This window comes from Xenopus tropicalis, chromosome 2, assembly GCF_000004195.4.
Source record: "Xenopus tropicalis strain Nigerian chromosome 2, UCB_Xtro_10.0, whole genome shotgun sequence".
In the NCBI taxonomy this organism is placed as follows: Eukaryota; Metazoa; Chordata; class Amphibia; order Anura; family Pipidae; genus Xenopus; species Xenopus tropicalis.
This window is the reverse complement of record NC_030678.2, coordinates 180,628,230-180,644,326: the sequence shown is the minus strand read 5'-3', so window position 1 is coordinate 180,644,326 and position 16,097 is coordinate 180,628,230. Positions and strand designations below refer to the sequence as shown.

The following is a 16,097-nucleotide window of genomic DNA, read 5'->3' as shown; positions in this document are numbered from 1 at the left end:
GGTGGGTGGGTAGGCGGGAGAATGCGCGAGGGTTGCGTGGGTGGGTGGGTGGTAGGCGGAGAATGGTGAGGGTTGCTGTGGGTGGGTGGGTAGGCGGGAGAATGGAGGGTTGCGTGGGTGGGTGGGTAGGCGGGAGAATGGGAGGGTTGCGTGGGTGGGTGGGTAGGCGGGAGAATGGGAGGGTTGCGTGGGTGGGTGGTAGGCGGGAGAATGGGAAGTTGAGGGTTGCGTGGGTGGTGGGTAGGCGGGAGAATGGGAGGTTGCGTGGGTGGGTGGGTGGGCGGCAGAATGGGAGCGGTTGCGGGGTGGGTGGGTGGGCGAATGGAGGGTTGCGTGGGTGGGCGTTACCAGTGAATGACCCCCGTACCCCTGTTCCCGCAGGTTCCCCTATCAGATGAGACTGTGGATATCGCTGTTTTCTGCCTCTCTCTCATGGGGAAGAACATCGGGGAGTTCCTGCAGGAGGCGAACAGAGTCCTCACCCCGGGGTATGTCCCTCCTCTCACTTAGCTCCGCCTCCTCCATTCCAATTTCCTTCCTGCTCCCCCCCCCCCAGTGTTCTCACTATATTCTTGCATTGGTATTTACAGAGGAGTGCTGCTATTGGCTGAAGTGAGCAGTCGTTTTGATGACATCAGGCAGTTCCTGAGTGCAATGTCTCAGCTGCGGATTTAAGAACGTACGAAGGTGAGTGGGGGGGCCCACAGACCCCCTGCCCCAGGGATTCTGGGTACAATACTGTGGCCCTATGTTATAGAGGAGTATTTGGGGGTTGAAGCTCAGGCCTAATCACCCCAGTTTGTTCCTTGTTTATTCACTGCTCCCCAAGCTGGAAACTGATGGACAGTGGGGCACCCACATACTCCTGCTCCTCCCTGTTACCCCCAGTAGCCCCAAGGTGTCACTTTCATGGCAGGGAGGAGTTCAGTCCAGGTTAAAACCTTAACATTTGCCAACATTTAGCCCCCCCTGATTGGCCCAGCTGAGCAGTGTGGTCCCTGCCAGTCCATTGGCTACAAATATGTCTGAGGGGCCCCACCAGTGGGGCAGTTTTATTCTGGTGCAGGGGGTATCTGAGGGGTCTCGTACACATTATGCTGGAGTGCAGTACAACACTGATTTTTGGGGTGATCAAGCACCCCTTTGTGTATCTTTATTTGGTGAGAGTGGCCCTTGCCTGGTTACAAGTATCTGGGTACACGTTTAATTCTGGGGGTACCCAGGGCAGCAAATAACCCCTCCCCCTACTGGACATCTCTGTGACATAGTCCGTCTAGAAAGGGGTCTCTATTGGTTGGAACCCCCAGGGCACCAAGGAGTAACCAAACCTTTATTGTTCCCCCAGAACACGGACAACAGTCACTTCTTCCTGTTTGAGTTCAGCAAGAGCGGCGCCGCGCGGGATCGGGTCAGGCACCCGGGGCTCGAGCTGCGCCCTGTCTTTATAAGAAGAGGTGATTTGGGTCAGAACCGGAGACAGACACTGGGACCCAGAGCCCCAGAAAGCAGGGGGCAGCCGTCCCTCCCAGCACCCCCCAGGATTCTGCTCCCCAAGGAGCCGGCCCCATAGTTAGTAATGGGAAGCCTGTTGGGCTCAGCCCACTGAGATTCTTAGTCCCAGAAGCTGACCTTGTTCTGTCCGCTTTTTTATTGGCCCCAAACGTTTTGCCGAATCATTACAAGTTTAATTCGAAATCCCTTTATTTGTCAGTGTGTGCTTCCCGCCCCCCAGTTATTGTGGGCAGTGACAGGAGGCTGAGTGCGTGTACACGGCGCTGGCCTCCACACAGATGAGCGGGATGACTGGAGAGGGAAGAGGAAAGAACCAGATGCGGCCTCTCTGAGCTGGCGCGCGGCCACCCGATCCCCACTGGATACACAGGGCACAGTAGTGGTGCAGCAAAGGCACTGTGGTAAACGCGGTAGCTGTGTGCCTTGGGCAACCCGATAACACGTCTGGTGCAGGGCACATATTTGGGCAGAGAGTTCTCTTGCACGCAGAGCCCTGGCGACGTGTCCCATTAGAGCGTGTTGTACGTGCAGCCCCCGACTCTGAGCGCCATGTGTCTGCAATGGCGGGTCCTGCCGATACCTCCAAATCAGAAGGTGCCATTTACTGTTATTTGTACTTTCTCTGATCCCTAATACACCCCCCAGCCCTTACTCTGCCCCTCGTCCTTCTGGCTTGATCTGGACATAAGAGAGATGAAAGTTAAAATCACTGGGTTTTACCTAGAACTGCAGATGGCCGGGTATTTTCTGTACAAGTCCCTGCCCCATCTTCTTCAGCGCTGCCTCTTTGCTTAGCTCCAGCCTGGAACAGTAGCGCTAAAGCCAACTGACCAGAACCCGGCCCAAACATCTTCACCACCAGTAATTCTTCAACTGTAGTTCTCCGTCTCTGCTGCGGAGGTCAGCTCCCTTCTGACCCATACTGGCCCACCTGCTCGTCTGCCCGTCCTTACTGGCCCACCTTGGCTCTCGCTGCCCGTCTTACTGGCCACCTTGCCTCTTCTGCCCGTCCCTTACTGTGGCCCACCTTGGCTCTCTTCTGCCCGCCTTACTGGCCCACCTTGGCTCGTTCTGGCCCGTCTCTTACTGCCCACCTTGCTCTTCTGCCCGTCCTTACTGCCCACCTTGCTCTTCTGCCCGGCCTTACTGGCCCCACCCTGTGCTCTTCCTGCCAGTCCCTAACTGGCCCACCTTGCTCTTCTGCCCATCCTTACTGCCCACCTTGGCTCCTTCTGCCCATCCTACGGCCCACCTTGCTCTTCTGCCCGTTTCCTTACTGCCCACCTTGCTCTTCTGCTTAGCTGGCCCCTTGGCTCTTCGCCCGTCCATGACTGGCCCACCTTGGCTCTTCTGCCCGTCCTTTACTGCCCACCTTGCTCTTCTGCCGTCCTTACTGCGCCCACCTTCTCTTCTGCTTAGGCTGGCCTCTTGCTCTTCTGCCCTCCTTACTGGCCCACTTGGCCTCTTCTGGCCCATCCTTACTGAGCCCACCTTGCTCTCTGCCCGTCTTACTGGCCCACCTTGCTCTTCTGGGCTAACTGCCTCCTTTGGCTCTTTCGCCCCGTTCCTTACTGGCCCACCTTGGCTCTTCTGGCCCGTCCTTACTGGCCCACCTTGCTCTTTCTGCCCGTCCTTACTGCCCAACCTTGCTCTTCTGCTAAGCTGGCCTCCTTGCTCTTCTGGCCCGTCATTTACTGGCCCACCTTGGCGTCTTCTGCCCCGGCCTTACTGCCACCTTGCTTTCTTCCCGTCCTTACGGCCCACCTTGCTCTTCTGCTAGCTGGCCCTTCTTGGCCTTCTGCCCGTCCTTACTTGGCCCACCTTGCTTCTTCTAGCCCATCCTTACTGGCCCACCTTGCTCTTCTGCCCATCCTTACTGGCCCACCTTGTATTCTGCCCATCCTTACTGAGCCCAACCTTTTAAGTCTTCCATATCTGCCTAAGTCTTACTGACCCTCTGCTTTTATGGGCACCTTTAGCCGCTTTTCCCTTCCTTTCAGCTAGCCCAGAGTTTCCCAGAAATTTACCCCAGTCATTGCTGGTAGGTGGTAATACACCGGGAAGGCTGGACGTACCTGAAGTGCAGAACGTACCTGTCGAGTCTTTTTTGCTCTCAGCCAACGCTCTGGCTCATGAAGCTGTTAGGAGCCATGTGGATCTGGAAGGCGCTCAAGTTGAAGTTGACGTTCAGCAGAATGGAGACCTATAACTGAACAAAAGCTTTAGCGTTAGATGAAAGCTCCCTCTACCCAGTCAGTTAGAGAAGAGAGACCAAGTGGCGCGCGTACTTATTCCACCCCCTGGGCAATAAGCCCACCAGAGACGTCTCCGTACTTGCTGCACCACGTGGCATCACAAGGACATTGCTTTCCCTCACTGTTATGCACGGAGCTTGTGTGACCCAAAACTGTTCTGAGTAAGGTCCCCATTCGACTAAGAATCTGCTTCAGGGCTGCTGTGCCCTCTCACCAGCTTGGTACTCTGAATGGGCCTCCATTACTCCAACTGTTCTTCATTCCGCTAAACCTCTTCTCCTATATTGTCCAGGACCCCCCACTTGGTTACACCGTGCAGTCTCTCTGACCCTCCGAGCCCGTACTGTTACCCTCAAACATGATCTCTCTTGTGTGTTTCTGCTCCCCCTGCATGGGTGTATCATAGATTATGCAGCACCTTCTCTGAACGGCTAATTCTTGTGTAGCCTCCATTTCCGCTGCCGCCTCTAGGAGGAGTAGCCCTCGAGCTGTGTGAGAAGGGACGACACTGGCTCAGTGCTTCTTGGCCCACAAACACAGTAACCTTGGTGGGACCAAGTGAGATCCCTCAGAGAGTGTTGGATGCTGGACTCTCTCCTCTCCTGGGATGTCTCTAGTGCTGTCACTCAGTACATTGCTGGCACCAGAAGTCCACAGATCCTGTGTAATGAGCAGTTTGGACAGCGCTTCGAGCCCACAGGCTTGGTAGGTGGAGCTTGGAACTCCTCCGCTGAGCCCAAAGCTGCTGCTTCTGAGCTTGGTGAGACTTTCTCAATGCTGCGCTGAATACTGCTCAACCATGACCTGCAGGACACATAACTGCCAGGTTAGCCAGCAGAGGGGCAATGGGGAAATGTCATATGGGAGATATGTGTGTGTGTGCCCCCTTATAAATCAAAAGCCCCACCTTGTACTTGGAAGTACTCAAAAAAAAGGGTGGGAGAGTCTCCCAGCTGGTGTATTTCTCTAGAAACCCAGAGTAGGTAGAACAGTGACTCAACTGATGCCTTTCCAGGCAAAGCAAAAACCAGTTCAGAGTGTTCCCCAACTGGGCTCCTCCCAAGAACCGAGAGGGCAGGTAGAAGAGTTACCCAACTGGGGCTTCCCAAGAACAGAGAGGGCAGGTAGAAGAGTTACCCAACTGGGGGCTTCCCAAGACCAGAGAGAGCTGGGTTACCCAACTGGGGGCTTCCCAAGACCAAGAGAGAGCTTGGAGAGCTTAGCCAACTGGGGGCTTCCCAAGAACAGAGAGAGCAGGAGTTAGCCAACTGGGGGCTTCCCAAGACCAGAGAGAGCAGGTAGAAGAGTTAGCCAACTGGGGGCTTCCCAAGGAGCAGATAGACAAGTTACCTGAGTTGGCTCTTCCCAAGACCAGAGAGGGCAAGTAGAAGAGTTGCCCAACTGGGGGCTTCCCAAGGAGCAGATAGACAAGTTACCTGAGTTGGCTCTTCCCAGGAACACCTGGAGCAGGTTTGAGGGCCCGCGGTTGGTGGGGTGACCTGCCGGATCTTGAAGACACTCGTTGGTCAGTCCAGCGACACTCAGCGCATCCCCTTCATCCACAATGTGACCCCCATATATAACGCTCCCTAGTGAGACACGGAGAGAGATCTTGAGAGGAAGTGAGTCCCGGTCCAAGGTTCAGGGAGACGGTCTTTGGCTAAAGAGACATTCTCGACCTGAACAGGCCAGCCGATTGCCCTGGGGCATTGTTTATAAGGGTAATAAATTAGATAAATACTGTGTAGTTTGGGAGGAGAATGGGGGTGGAACATCCTGGTACTGATGTTACAGTCTCCATTTTGTTTCTGGCATAAATACAGCAGCACAGTGTTGCTTTATGGCAGAAAAGGCAAAGCAGAACTAAATACCCTATTTCAGTAAGTATAAATTAATTTTCTTCTTTATCTGCTGAACTTTACTGCCCTGAGTCACTGGTCCAGCAACTCTGTCCCAAATCTGCCAGTTACACACAGGGCGGCACTGGGGTCAGGAACCACTGGCAGCTCCGCATTAATAACTAGAAATATCTCAAGTCTGTCACAATTAAAGGGAACTTCACTGTGCTGTCCTTTCCCTGCACTGCTGGTCTGACATTTACTGGTGGTCAACTGTCACTGTGTCTGTCCCTTTTCCCTTCCCCTGCAACTGCTGGTTCTGATTTCCTGAACAACTCCCAATATCCATTCATTCCTCATTCTCACTGGTTATAGTTCATGTGTAACTGTCACGTGCCTGTCCCTTTCCCTTCCCTGCACTGCTGGTTTGACTCCCTGATACAACTCCCAATATCCATTCATTCTCATTCTCACTGGGTTTATAGTTATGTGTAACTGTCACTGTGTCTGTCCCTTTTCCCTTCCCTGCACTGCTGGTTCTGACTCCTGATACAACTCCCCATACCCATTCATCCCTCATTCTCACTGGGTTTATAGTTATGTGTACCTGTCACTGTGCCTGTCGCCCTTTCCCTTCCCCTGCACTGCTGGTTTCTGATCCTGATCCAACTCCCCAAATATCCATTCATTCCCTCATTCTCACTGGGTTTATAGTTATGTGTAACTGTCACTGTCCCTCTTTCTCCTTCCTGCACTGCTGGTTCTTCTGACTCCTGATACAACTCCCCAATAACCATTCATTCCTCATTCTCACTGGTTTTATAGTTATGTGTAACTGTCACAGTGTCCTGTCCCTTTCCCTTCCCTGCACTGCTGGTTCTGACTCCTGATACAACTCCAATATCCATTCATTCCTCATTCTCACTGGGTTTATAGTTATGTGTAACTGTGCACTGTGCCTGTCCCTTTCCCTTCCCTGCACTGCTGGTTCTGACTCCTGATACAACTCCCCAATAACCCATTCATTCCTCATTCTCACTGGGTTTATAGTTATGTGTAACTGTCACTGTGTCTGTCCTTTCCCTTCCCTGCACTGCTGTTGTTCTGATTCCTGATACACTCCCAAATACCCATTCATTCCTCATTCTCACTGGGTTTTAGTTATGTGTAACTGTCACTTGTGGTCCTGTCCCTTTCCCTTCCCTGCACTGCTGGTTTGCCTCCTGATACAACTCCCCAATATCCATTCATCCCTCTTCTCACTGGGTTTATAGTTATGTGTAACTGTACCTGTCCCTTTTCCTCCTGCATGCTGGTTCTGACTCCTGATACAACTCCATATCCATTCATTCCTCATTCTCACTGGTTTATAGTTATGTGTAACTGTCACTGTGTCCTGTCCTTTTCCTTCCGTCTGCCACTGCCTGGTTTCTGACTCTGATACAACCTCCCCAATACCCTTCATTCCCTCATTCTCACTGGTTTAATAGTTATGTTGTAAACTGTCCAACTGTGTCTGTCCCCCTTCTCCCTTCCTGCACTGCTGGTTCTGACTCCTGATAGCAACTCCCAATATTCCATTCATTCCTCATTCCTCACTGGGTTTATAGTTTATGGTAACTGTCACTGTCCCTTTCCCTTCCCTGCCACTGCTGGTTCTGACTCCTGATACAACTCCCCAATACCCAATTCAATTGAATACAGATTGGGAAGTTGCTTAGAAATTATAATTTCTTTGGGTGAAGTTTCCCCTTTAGTTTCTGTAAACAGAATCATATTAAATAGCGTAACTGACTGAAAGCCTTTACCGCATGTAAAAATAATAATAATAAAATAGGCCACAAGTGACTCCAGTCCTGTTGGATTGACTCCTCCCACTGAGCCACTACATTAGGCTCCTCCCATTTCTCACCTATCAGGAACTGGAGGGCCCCCCCAATCGTCACACAGCGAGTGGATCCTCCTCAGCGCCTGCAGAGCCCCCCGCAGCTCCTTTCTGCCCCTGTAACAGCAAATCCCAGCATTAGCTCCTCCCACTCTTAGTCCTTTATATAGGGCCATAGACTGATATTTCTATGTGATTGCCATAGCAAACAGAGGAGAGTAGGGAAGGAGCGGTACCAGGAGTAGGAGTGGGTTTGGGCCGAGCGGGAATATCCCTGCCGCCGGAGCAGGACACTGTGCAACAGGAGGAGCTGAAGGGCCTTCACCCTGTCTGGCTGCTCCTCAAGGTTCTCCTCCAACTCAGGGCAGTTCTGCTGCAGGATGGGGCGCAGGTTGGACGGGGGGCCCCCGGGCACAGGGAGGCACGAGTATCTCATGTCAACTGCGGGGGAAAAACAGGCCAGGGATCAGTGTGAGGCCTATGTACCCTCCTCTTCCTCCCTCCTCTCATCTACCCCCCACCCGCTTCCTCCTCCTCATCTACCCCCACCCTCTCTTCCTCCTCCTCATCTACCCCCCCACCCGCTTCCTCCTCATCTACCCCCACCCTCCTCTTCCTCCTCCTCCTCCTCATCTTCCCCCCCACCCTCCTCATCTACCCCCACCCTCCTCTTCCTCCTCCCATCTACCCCCCCCACCCTCCTCTTCCTCTCCTCATCTACCCCCCCACCCTCCTCCTCTCCTACCCCACCCGCTTCCTCCTCCTCATCTACCCCCCATCCTCCTCATCTATCCCCCCCACCCTCCTCTTCCTCCTCTACCCCCCCACCCTCCTCTTCCTCCTCCTCATCTACCCCCCACCCTCCTCCTCATCTACCCCCCACCCGCTTCCCTCCTCTCTACCCCCCACCCTCCACTTCCTCCTCCTCCTCCTCCTCATCTACCCCCACCCGCTTTCCTCCTCCTCATCTACCCTCCATCCTCCTCTTCCTCATCTACCCCCATCCTCCTCATCTACCCCCCACCCTCCTCTTCCTCCTCCTCATCTACCCCTCACCCTCTTCCTCCTCTACCACCCTCTCTCTCACCCTCTTTCCTCTTCTACTTGGAAACATGTAGCTCTCTCCTGAGTGACCCCAATCTATTCTGGGTCCCCCATTTTGTCCTGGCATCATACAGTAGCCCCCTGGTAGCGCTGCCCCACACTTCACCCCTCAAGTTATCACCTCCGACCTTCTAATCTAATTCTCACTCCCAAGACGTGACTCCATCTCCTGCCAGTGACAGAGATTAGGGGGAAGCTGCACCCCATTATTCTATCCCTGGCACCCACACTCAATCACTACTGCTACTAACCACTACTAACTACTACTACTGAGCTCACTATTCTGCTGGGACCTATTGTTCTTGTACAGTAACAGGGCAGTATTAGTGGAACAGTTCTCTGAGAAATACTGACTCCAGAAAGGAGGCCCCTGGGTGCCCAGGCCAATAAATGTGGCACCCACTACCCCCCCCCCCCCCCCAGCTCTACCTGGTATTGAGTTCAGGGAATCCTCTTGAATTATTATCCAGAGTCGATAATCAGGGCTCGGGGGTACAGAATCCCCTAGGGAAAAACAAAGTACTGCTGTGAGGGTCCAAATGGAACCTTTACTCTAGAATCTATTCAGATGGAAGGAATTGATGAGATCAGGAATAGGCGGGATGAGGGCAGAGGGGCGAGTGGTGGGAGGAGGGCAGAGGGGCGAGTGGGTGGGAGGAGGCAGAGGGCGAGTGGGCGGGATGAGGGCAGAGGGGCGAGTGGGCGGAGGAGGGCAGAGGGGCGAGTGGGCGGGAGAGGGCAGAGGGGCGAGTGGGCGGGAGGAGGGCAGAGGGGCGAGTGGGCGGGACGAGGGCAGAGGGGCGAGTGGGTGGAGGCTGTGGGGAACAGACTAGGGGTAGGTAGGAGGGCGAGTAAGAAGACAACTGATGGAAGGTTGGAGCAGGTTGCAATACAGAAGTTATAAATGACTGTCCTGTCACCTTGATTGGGTTCCATCAGAATATTGCAGCTTGTGGTCCAATGGGGGATCCTCTAGGTGCAAATTGTTGAGAACCAGCCAATGGCCTTCTTGCCGGCAAGTGATAAATAACTGTCTGACTTCTGCCCCCGAGCAGTTCTGCCCCCCAGTGAAGACTTTTACCTGAAATGAACAAAGTGTCATCCCATGGAGAGTGTGCCACTCCCTGCCAACATACAGGCAGCCTGGCCCCTCCCACTATGGGGCTGAGTAAGTCCTGGGGCAGAACAGCACTTATTGCCCCACAATGAGGGTGGGGCTGGGTGGGTGCAATATGGGGGCTAATGACGTAGTAACCAATGTACATAGGAATTAATATGGCAGTAAGTGGCCCCTTGGCTACTCACCTCTTTCCCTTTGCTGTTTGCCAGTTGTAGGATCTGGGGCAGCGGCTGAAAGTGGGGTGCATGTGGCTCCGGCTTGGGGAGCAGGAACACTATGGGAACGTGGGGGGTCGCCAGGGAGCTGAGATCGGCCGGCTCTTCCCAGTCCTCCTGGGATTCTGGGCCCAATACACATAAAGCCATTTGGGTCAGTACCAGGCCCAGTTTCCCCGGCTGCATGATGCGCCACAGGATGGCTTTCTGAAAGGGCGTCAGGTGGCCAAAGTGGGGGGAGGGCACCGGCCCAATAATCGTACTGCCCAGTCGGAAATACTCTTGCCACTGACTGCCATGTGTAGCCAGGGAGGCCCGAATGCCCTGGAACTGGGGAACCCTCTCCAACTGGCCCAGCTCTGCCCAGGCCTGGGCACCCACCCACGGTGGCCTCTGGGTGCAAGAGGGTGACCCCACTTGGCCGGAGCATTCCAGGAGCCCCAAGAAGGACAACCACTCCAGGGCCGATGGTTGCCCAATGGCTAGCAAGAGCCGCAGGATATATCTGTCTGTTGGTGCGATTGTGGGCAATACGTGGGCCAGAACCCCTCGGATCAGAACCTTCTCTGCAGGTTTCCCCTCTCTGGCCGCTTGTGCCCATTCCTCGCTCTGAAGAACCCGCTGAGCCCAGCGCAGAACCCTCCCTGGCGAGAAGGAATAGTGTGGGGCGAGGCGAGCCAACTCCTGTAACTTAGAGCCCAGACAGCAGAGGGCAGATGCAGCCGTGCCGCAGGCTTCCAGGTTCTGATTGGTTTGGGTCAGCAGTGACTCCGCCTCACTAAGGGATCGGCGCAGGGAAAGCTCGGAGCCCTCACACTCGGACACCCTCAGCAGGAAGTCTGGGCTCTTGGGGAGAGGGCACGGGCAAGTAATGGCAAAGTCCAGCAAGGAGGCCTGGCACGGGAGAGACAATGAGATTTCATTTTGCAATTGGTCTTCATTTTTTATATTTATTGGAATAATAAACATTTACAGCTAATTCTGCACCCCCTAGTTGGTCTGGTAACCAGGTGCGCTAAATGGATCCACTAGGATTCCCCCACCCAACCTTAACCGCGCACCCAACCCTATTCCCCCCCAACCCTAACCCCGCCCAACCCTAACCCGCACCCAACCTATTCCCCCACCCAACCCTATTCCCCCACCCAACCCTATTCCCCCACCCAACCCTATTCCCCCACCCAACCCTATTCCCCACCCAACCCTAACCCCCCACCCAACCCTAACCCCACCCAACCCTATTTCCCCACCCACCCTATTTCCCCACTCAACCCTATTTCCCCCACCCAACCCTATTCCCCCACCCAACCCTATTCCCCCACCAACCCTATTTCCCCAACCAACCCTAACCCCCACCCCCACCCAACCCTAATTCCCCACCCCCTAACCCCCACCCCACTATTCCCCACCAACGCCTAACCCCCACCCAACCCTATTCCCCCACCCAACCATTCCGCACCCAACCCTAACCCCGCACCCAACCCTATTCCCCACCCAACCTAACCCTGCACCCAATCCTATTTCCCCCTCAACCCTATTCCCCCACCCAACCTCCCCACCCAACCCTTTTCCCCACACCAACCCTATTTCCCCACCCAACCGTAACCCCCCACCCAACCTATTCCCCACCCACCGTAACCCCCCACCCAACCTATTCCCCCACCCAACCCTAACCACCCAACCCTAACCCTGCACCCAACCCTATTCCCCACCCAACCCTATCCCCCACCCAACCCTATTCCCCCACCAACCCTATCCCGCACCCAACCCTATTCCCCACCCAACCCTACCCTGCACCCAACCCTATTCCCCCCACCCAACCCTATTCCCCCCACCCAACCCTATCCCCCACCCCTATTCCCCACCCAACCCTAACCCTCCCCACCCAACCCTATTCCCCACCCAACCCTAACCCTGCACCCAACCCTATTCCCCCACCCAACCCTATTCCCCACCCAACCCTATTCCCCCACCCAACCCTAACCCCCCCAACCCTATCCCCACCCAACCCTACCCTGCACCCAACCTATTCCCTCACCCAAACCTAACCCCCACCAACCCTATCCCCCACCCAACCCTATACCCCAACCCTAACCCCCCACCCCAACCCCTATCCCCACCAACCCTAACCTGCACCCAACCCTATTCCCCACCAACCCTATACCCCACCAACCCTATTCCCACCCACCCTATTCCCCACACCCAACCCTATACCCACCCCTATTCCCACAACCCTATTACCTAACCCCCCAACCCTATACCCGCACCCCCACCCACCCCCCTACCCAACCTATTCCCCACCCAAACCCTATTCCCCCACCAACCCACCCACCAACCCTAACCCACAAAGCCCTTAAATTGTGTTTGGGTGACGTTCCCCTTTGCACCCCCTAAATATCCCAGGAACCTTCCTAAGGAGTCAGCGACTCACCTGAACCTGCTGGATCTCCTGGCGCAGCTGCAGGGATCTGACACTCAGAGTCCGATTCTTGTCCAGCTCATTCTGATTGGCCAAGAGCATCTTCATCACTTCCTCTCTTATTCCCGAGGGGCTCAGACTTAGGTCCATTACATTCACCTCCTTCAGGAAGGCTGAACCGAGTTCTGGGGGATCCAAACACATTTCTGTTCATTTGTGGCCCCTCCCCTAAAATAAAGGCACTGTACCCCCCCTTACCCATTTTTAAAGGACATGTAAACCCATCATGCAAAAATCAGGAACAGCCTCTTTAAAAATCTTTAAAGAGATTCTGTGATGATTTGTATGGGGTACTCTGGGTAAAATGTTATTGTTGAACCAACAAATGTATTTGTAGCTGTAAAATTGGTGTGTAGGCGCCATCTCAGTGCCTTGTGCCTGAGTCTGAGCTTTCAGCCAGCGCTACCCATTAGAACTGGCTTTCAGCTAACCTATTGTTTCTCCTACTCCCATGTAACTGGAGGAGTCCAAGCCGGACTTGGATTTCTTACTATTGAGTGCTATTCTGATACCTACTGGGAGCTGCTATCTTGCTCCCCTTCTCATTGTTTCTGCTGATTGGCTGCTGGGGGTGAGGGGGGGGATATCACTCCAACTTGCAGCGCAGCAGTAAAGTGTGCCTGAGTCTGAGCTTTCAGCCGGCACTAACATTAGAACTGCTTTCAGCTAACCTATTGTTTCTCCTACCCATGTAACTGGAGGAGTCCCAAGCCGGACTTGGATTTCTCTATTGAGTGCTATTCTGATACCTACTGGGAGCTGCTATCTTGCTCCCTTCCCATTGTTCTGCTGATCGGCTGCTGGGGTGAGGGGGGGGATATCACTCCAACTTGCAGCGCAGCAGTAAAGTGTGCCTGAGTCTGAGCTTTCAGCCAGCGCTACACATTAGAACTGCTTTCAGCTAAACCTATTGTTTTCTCCTACTCCCATGTAACTGGAGGAGTCCCAAGCCGGACTTGGATTTCTTACTATTGAGTGCTATTCTGAATACCTACTGGGAGCTGCTATCTTGCTCCCTTCCATTGTTCTGCTGATCGGCTGCTGGGGGGAGGGGGGGGATATCACTCCACTTGCAGCGCAGGCAGTAAAGTGAGACTGAAGTTTATCAGAGCACAGGTCACATGGCTGTGGCACCCTGGGAAATGAAGAATATGGATAGCCACATGGGACAAACAGATTGCAGGATTCTGCGGGGGGGGGGGTGTTCCTTTAAATTCCTGCCACTCATCCGGTTGCTCAAAAGGTTAATAGTGAGGCTATGTAGGGTTTACATGTCCTTTAACAAAAATGTGTCTCTTTGCCTGTTTAACCCTGCCCTGCCCTTGGAAAACTCCCCAATGAAAAAGCAGCTTCATGAGTGACAGCAGAGCTTGGAGGCGGGGCAATGTTCTGATAGGCTGGGCCACTGTTTACATTTGTCCTGCAGCCTATCAGAGTAGTGCCCCAAGCAGGTCACTTTCAGGGGCTCACTGGCCGGGGGGCCCCAAGAGTCTAACAGTCAGAACCTGCCACTGTCCCTTTAATTTTATATATATAAACACATTTACCTTCTTTAAGGGCGGTCAATGGGAGGCGAGTGCTGGAGATACAGCTGAAAGGAGGCGGGAATTTCCTTTAAGGGATATGATCCCGCTGGGCTGAGGTACCAGGTACCATTCCCCCGGCTCGTAGGGCCACAGTCTGCAGACCCTCCATGGTCCTTGCACTAGCGCACAGTTGGGTAATTAGATCCAACGCAGACACATTCCTCTCCATATGAGTAACAAGTACCCACCAACGCTGGGAGAAGAGAACATTTGTTACCTACAAATACCCCGGGAGAAGCTCCAGCCAAAACCTGTACACTGTACCTCAGCAGAGATATATACAGTTCATTCCCGCTGTACCTCAGCAGAGATATATACAGTTCATTCCCCACGTACCTCAGCAGAGATATATACAGTTCATTCCCACTGTACCTCAGCAGAGATATAATACAGTGTCATTCCCACTGTCACGCTCAGCAGATATATATCAGTTCATTCCCGCTGTACCTCAGCAGAAGATTATACAGTCATTCCCGCTGTACCTCAAAGCAGATATATACAGTTCATTCCCGCTAACCTCAGCAGAGATATATACAGTTCATTCCCGCTGTATCTCAGCAGAGATATATACAGTTCATTCCCACTGTACCTCAGAGAGATATATCAGTTTCATTCCCGCGTACCTCAGCTAGAGATATTACAGTTCATTCCCGCTGTATCATCAGCAGAGATATATACAGTTTATTCCCGCTTGTACCTTCAGCATGATATATATACAGTTCATGTCCGCGCTGTACCTCAGCAGAGATATATACAGTTCATCCGCGCTGTACCCTCAGCAGAGAATATACAGGTTCATTCCCCGCTTACCACCAGCAGAGATATATAACAGTTTCATTCTCCCGCTGTACCTCAGCAGAGATATATAGCAGTTCATTCCCACTGTACCTCAGCAGAGATATTATACAGTTCATTCCACTGTACCTCAGCAAGAGATAATAATATCAGTTTCCATTCCCGTGTACTCAGCAAAGAGATATATACAGTTTCAATTCACTGTAGCCTGCAGCAGATATATATACAAGTTCATTCCGGCTGTACCTCAGCAAGAGATATATTACAGTTCATTCCGCTGTATCCTCAGCAGAGATCATATACAGGTTTCATTCCGCTATAACTCAGCAGAGATATATACAGTTCATTCGCTGTTACGCTCAGCAGAGATATGATACAGTTCATTCCCGCAGTACCTCAGGCAGAGATATATACAGTTCATTCCCGGCTGTACCTCAGAGATATATATACAGTTCATTCCCCGTGTCCTCAGCAGAGATATTACAGTTCATTCCCGCTGTACCGTCGGCAGAGATATATACAGTCATGTCCGGCTGTACCACAGCAGAGATATATACAGTTCATTCCCGCTGTACCTCAGCAGAGATATTAGTTCATTACCATGTCGTCAGCAGATATATTACAGTTCATTCCCACTGTAACTCAGCAGAGATATATACAGTTCATTCCCGGTCACGCAGAGATTAATATACAGTTCATTCCACACTGTAACCTCAGCAGAGATATATACAAGTTCTTCCCACTGTTACCTCAAGCAGAGATATATACAGTTCAATTCCACTGTCCTCAGCAGATATATATAGTCATTCCGCAGCTGTACCTAGCAGATATTTACAGTTCATTCCCGCTGTCTAGCAGAAGTATACAGTTCATTCCCACTGTACCTCAGCAAGAGATATTACAGTTCAATCTCCCACTGTACCTCAGCAGATAGTATATACGTTCATATCCAAATGTACCTCAGCAGAGATATATACAGTTATATCCCGACTGTAACCTCGAGACGATTATCAGTTTCATTCCCACTCGATACTACTGTACCTCGCGGTGCTTGTTTTCCGTGTACACTCGCGAGATATATACAGTTCATTTCCGCGGCTGAGCCCTCAAGCAAGAGATTGATATATACAGTTCATCCCGCTGTAAACGCTCAGCAGAGATATATACTCAGTTCATTCCCGCTGGTAAACGCCTCAGCAGAGATATAATACATGTTTCATTCCCCACTGTACCTCAGCAGAGATATATACAGGTTCATACTCACTGTACTTGTACACAACAGCAGAGATATATCAGTTTCATTCGCCG

At 52.7% G+C, this 16,097-nt stretch overlaps 1 protein-coding gene across 3 annotated transcripts in view; it reads left to right on the top strand.

Annotated features, from left to right (window-relative positions):
• rrp8 (ribosomal RNA processing 8) overlaps positions 1–16,097 on the top strand; it is a 128,759-nt gene that overhangs the window by 12,024 nt on the left and 100,638 nt on the right. For 2 of the 3 annotated variants that reach the window (XM_031897461.1, XM_031897462.1), the window contains exon 6: positions 382–488. In XM_031897461.1, coding sequence (XP_031753321.1) covers positions 382–488 — 107 coding nt within the window. Of the gene's footprint in view, positions 1–381; positions 489–590; positions 688–16,097 lie in introns of those variants that run through there. The other variant, XM_031897463.1, reaches the window with a different exon arrangement.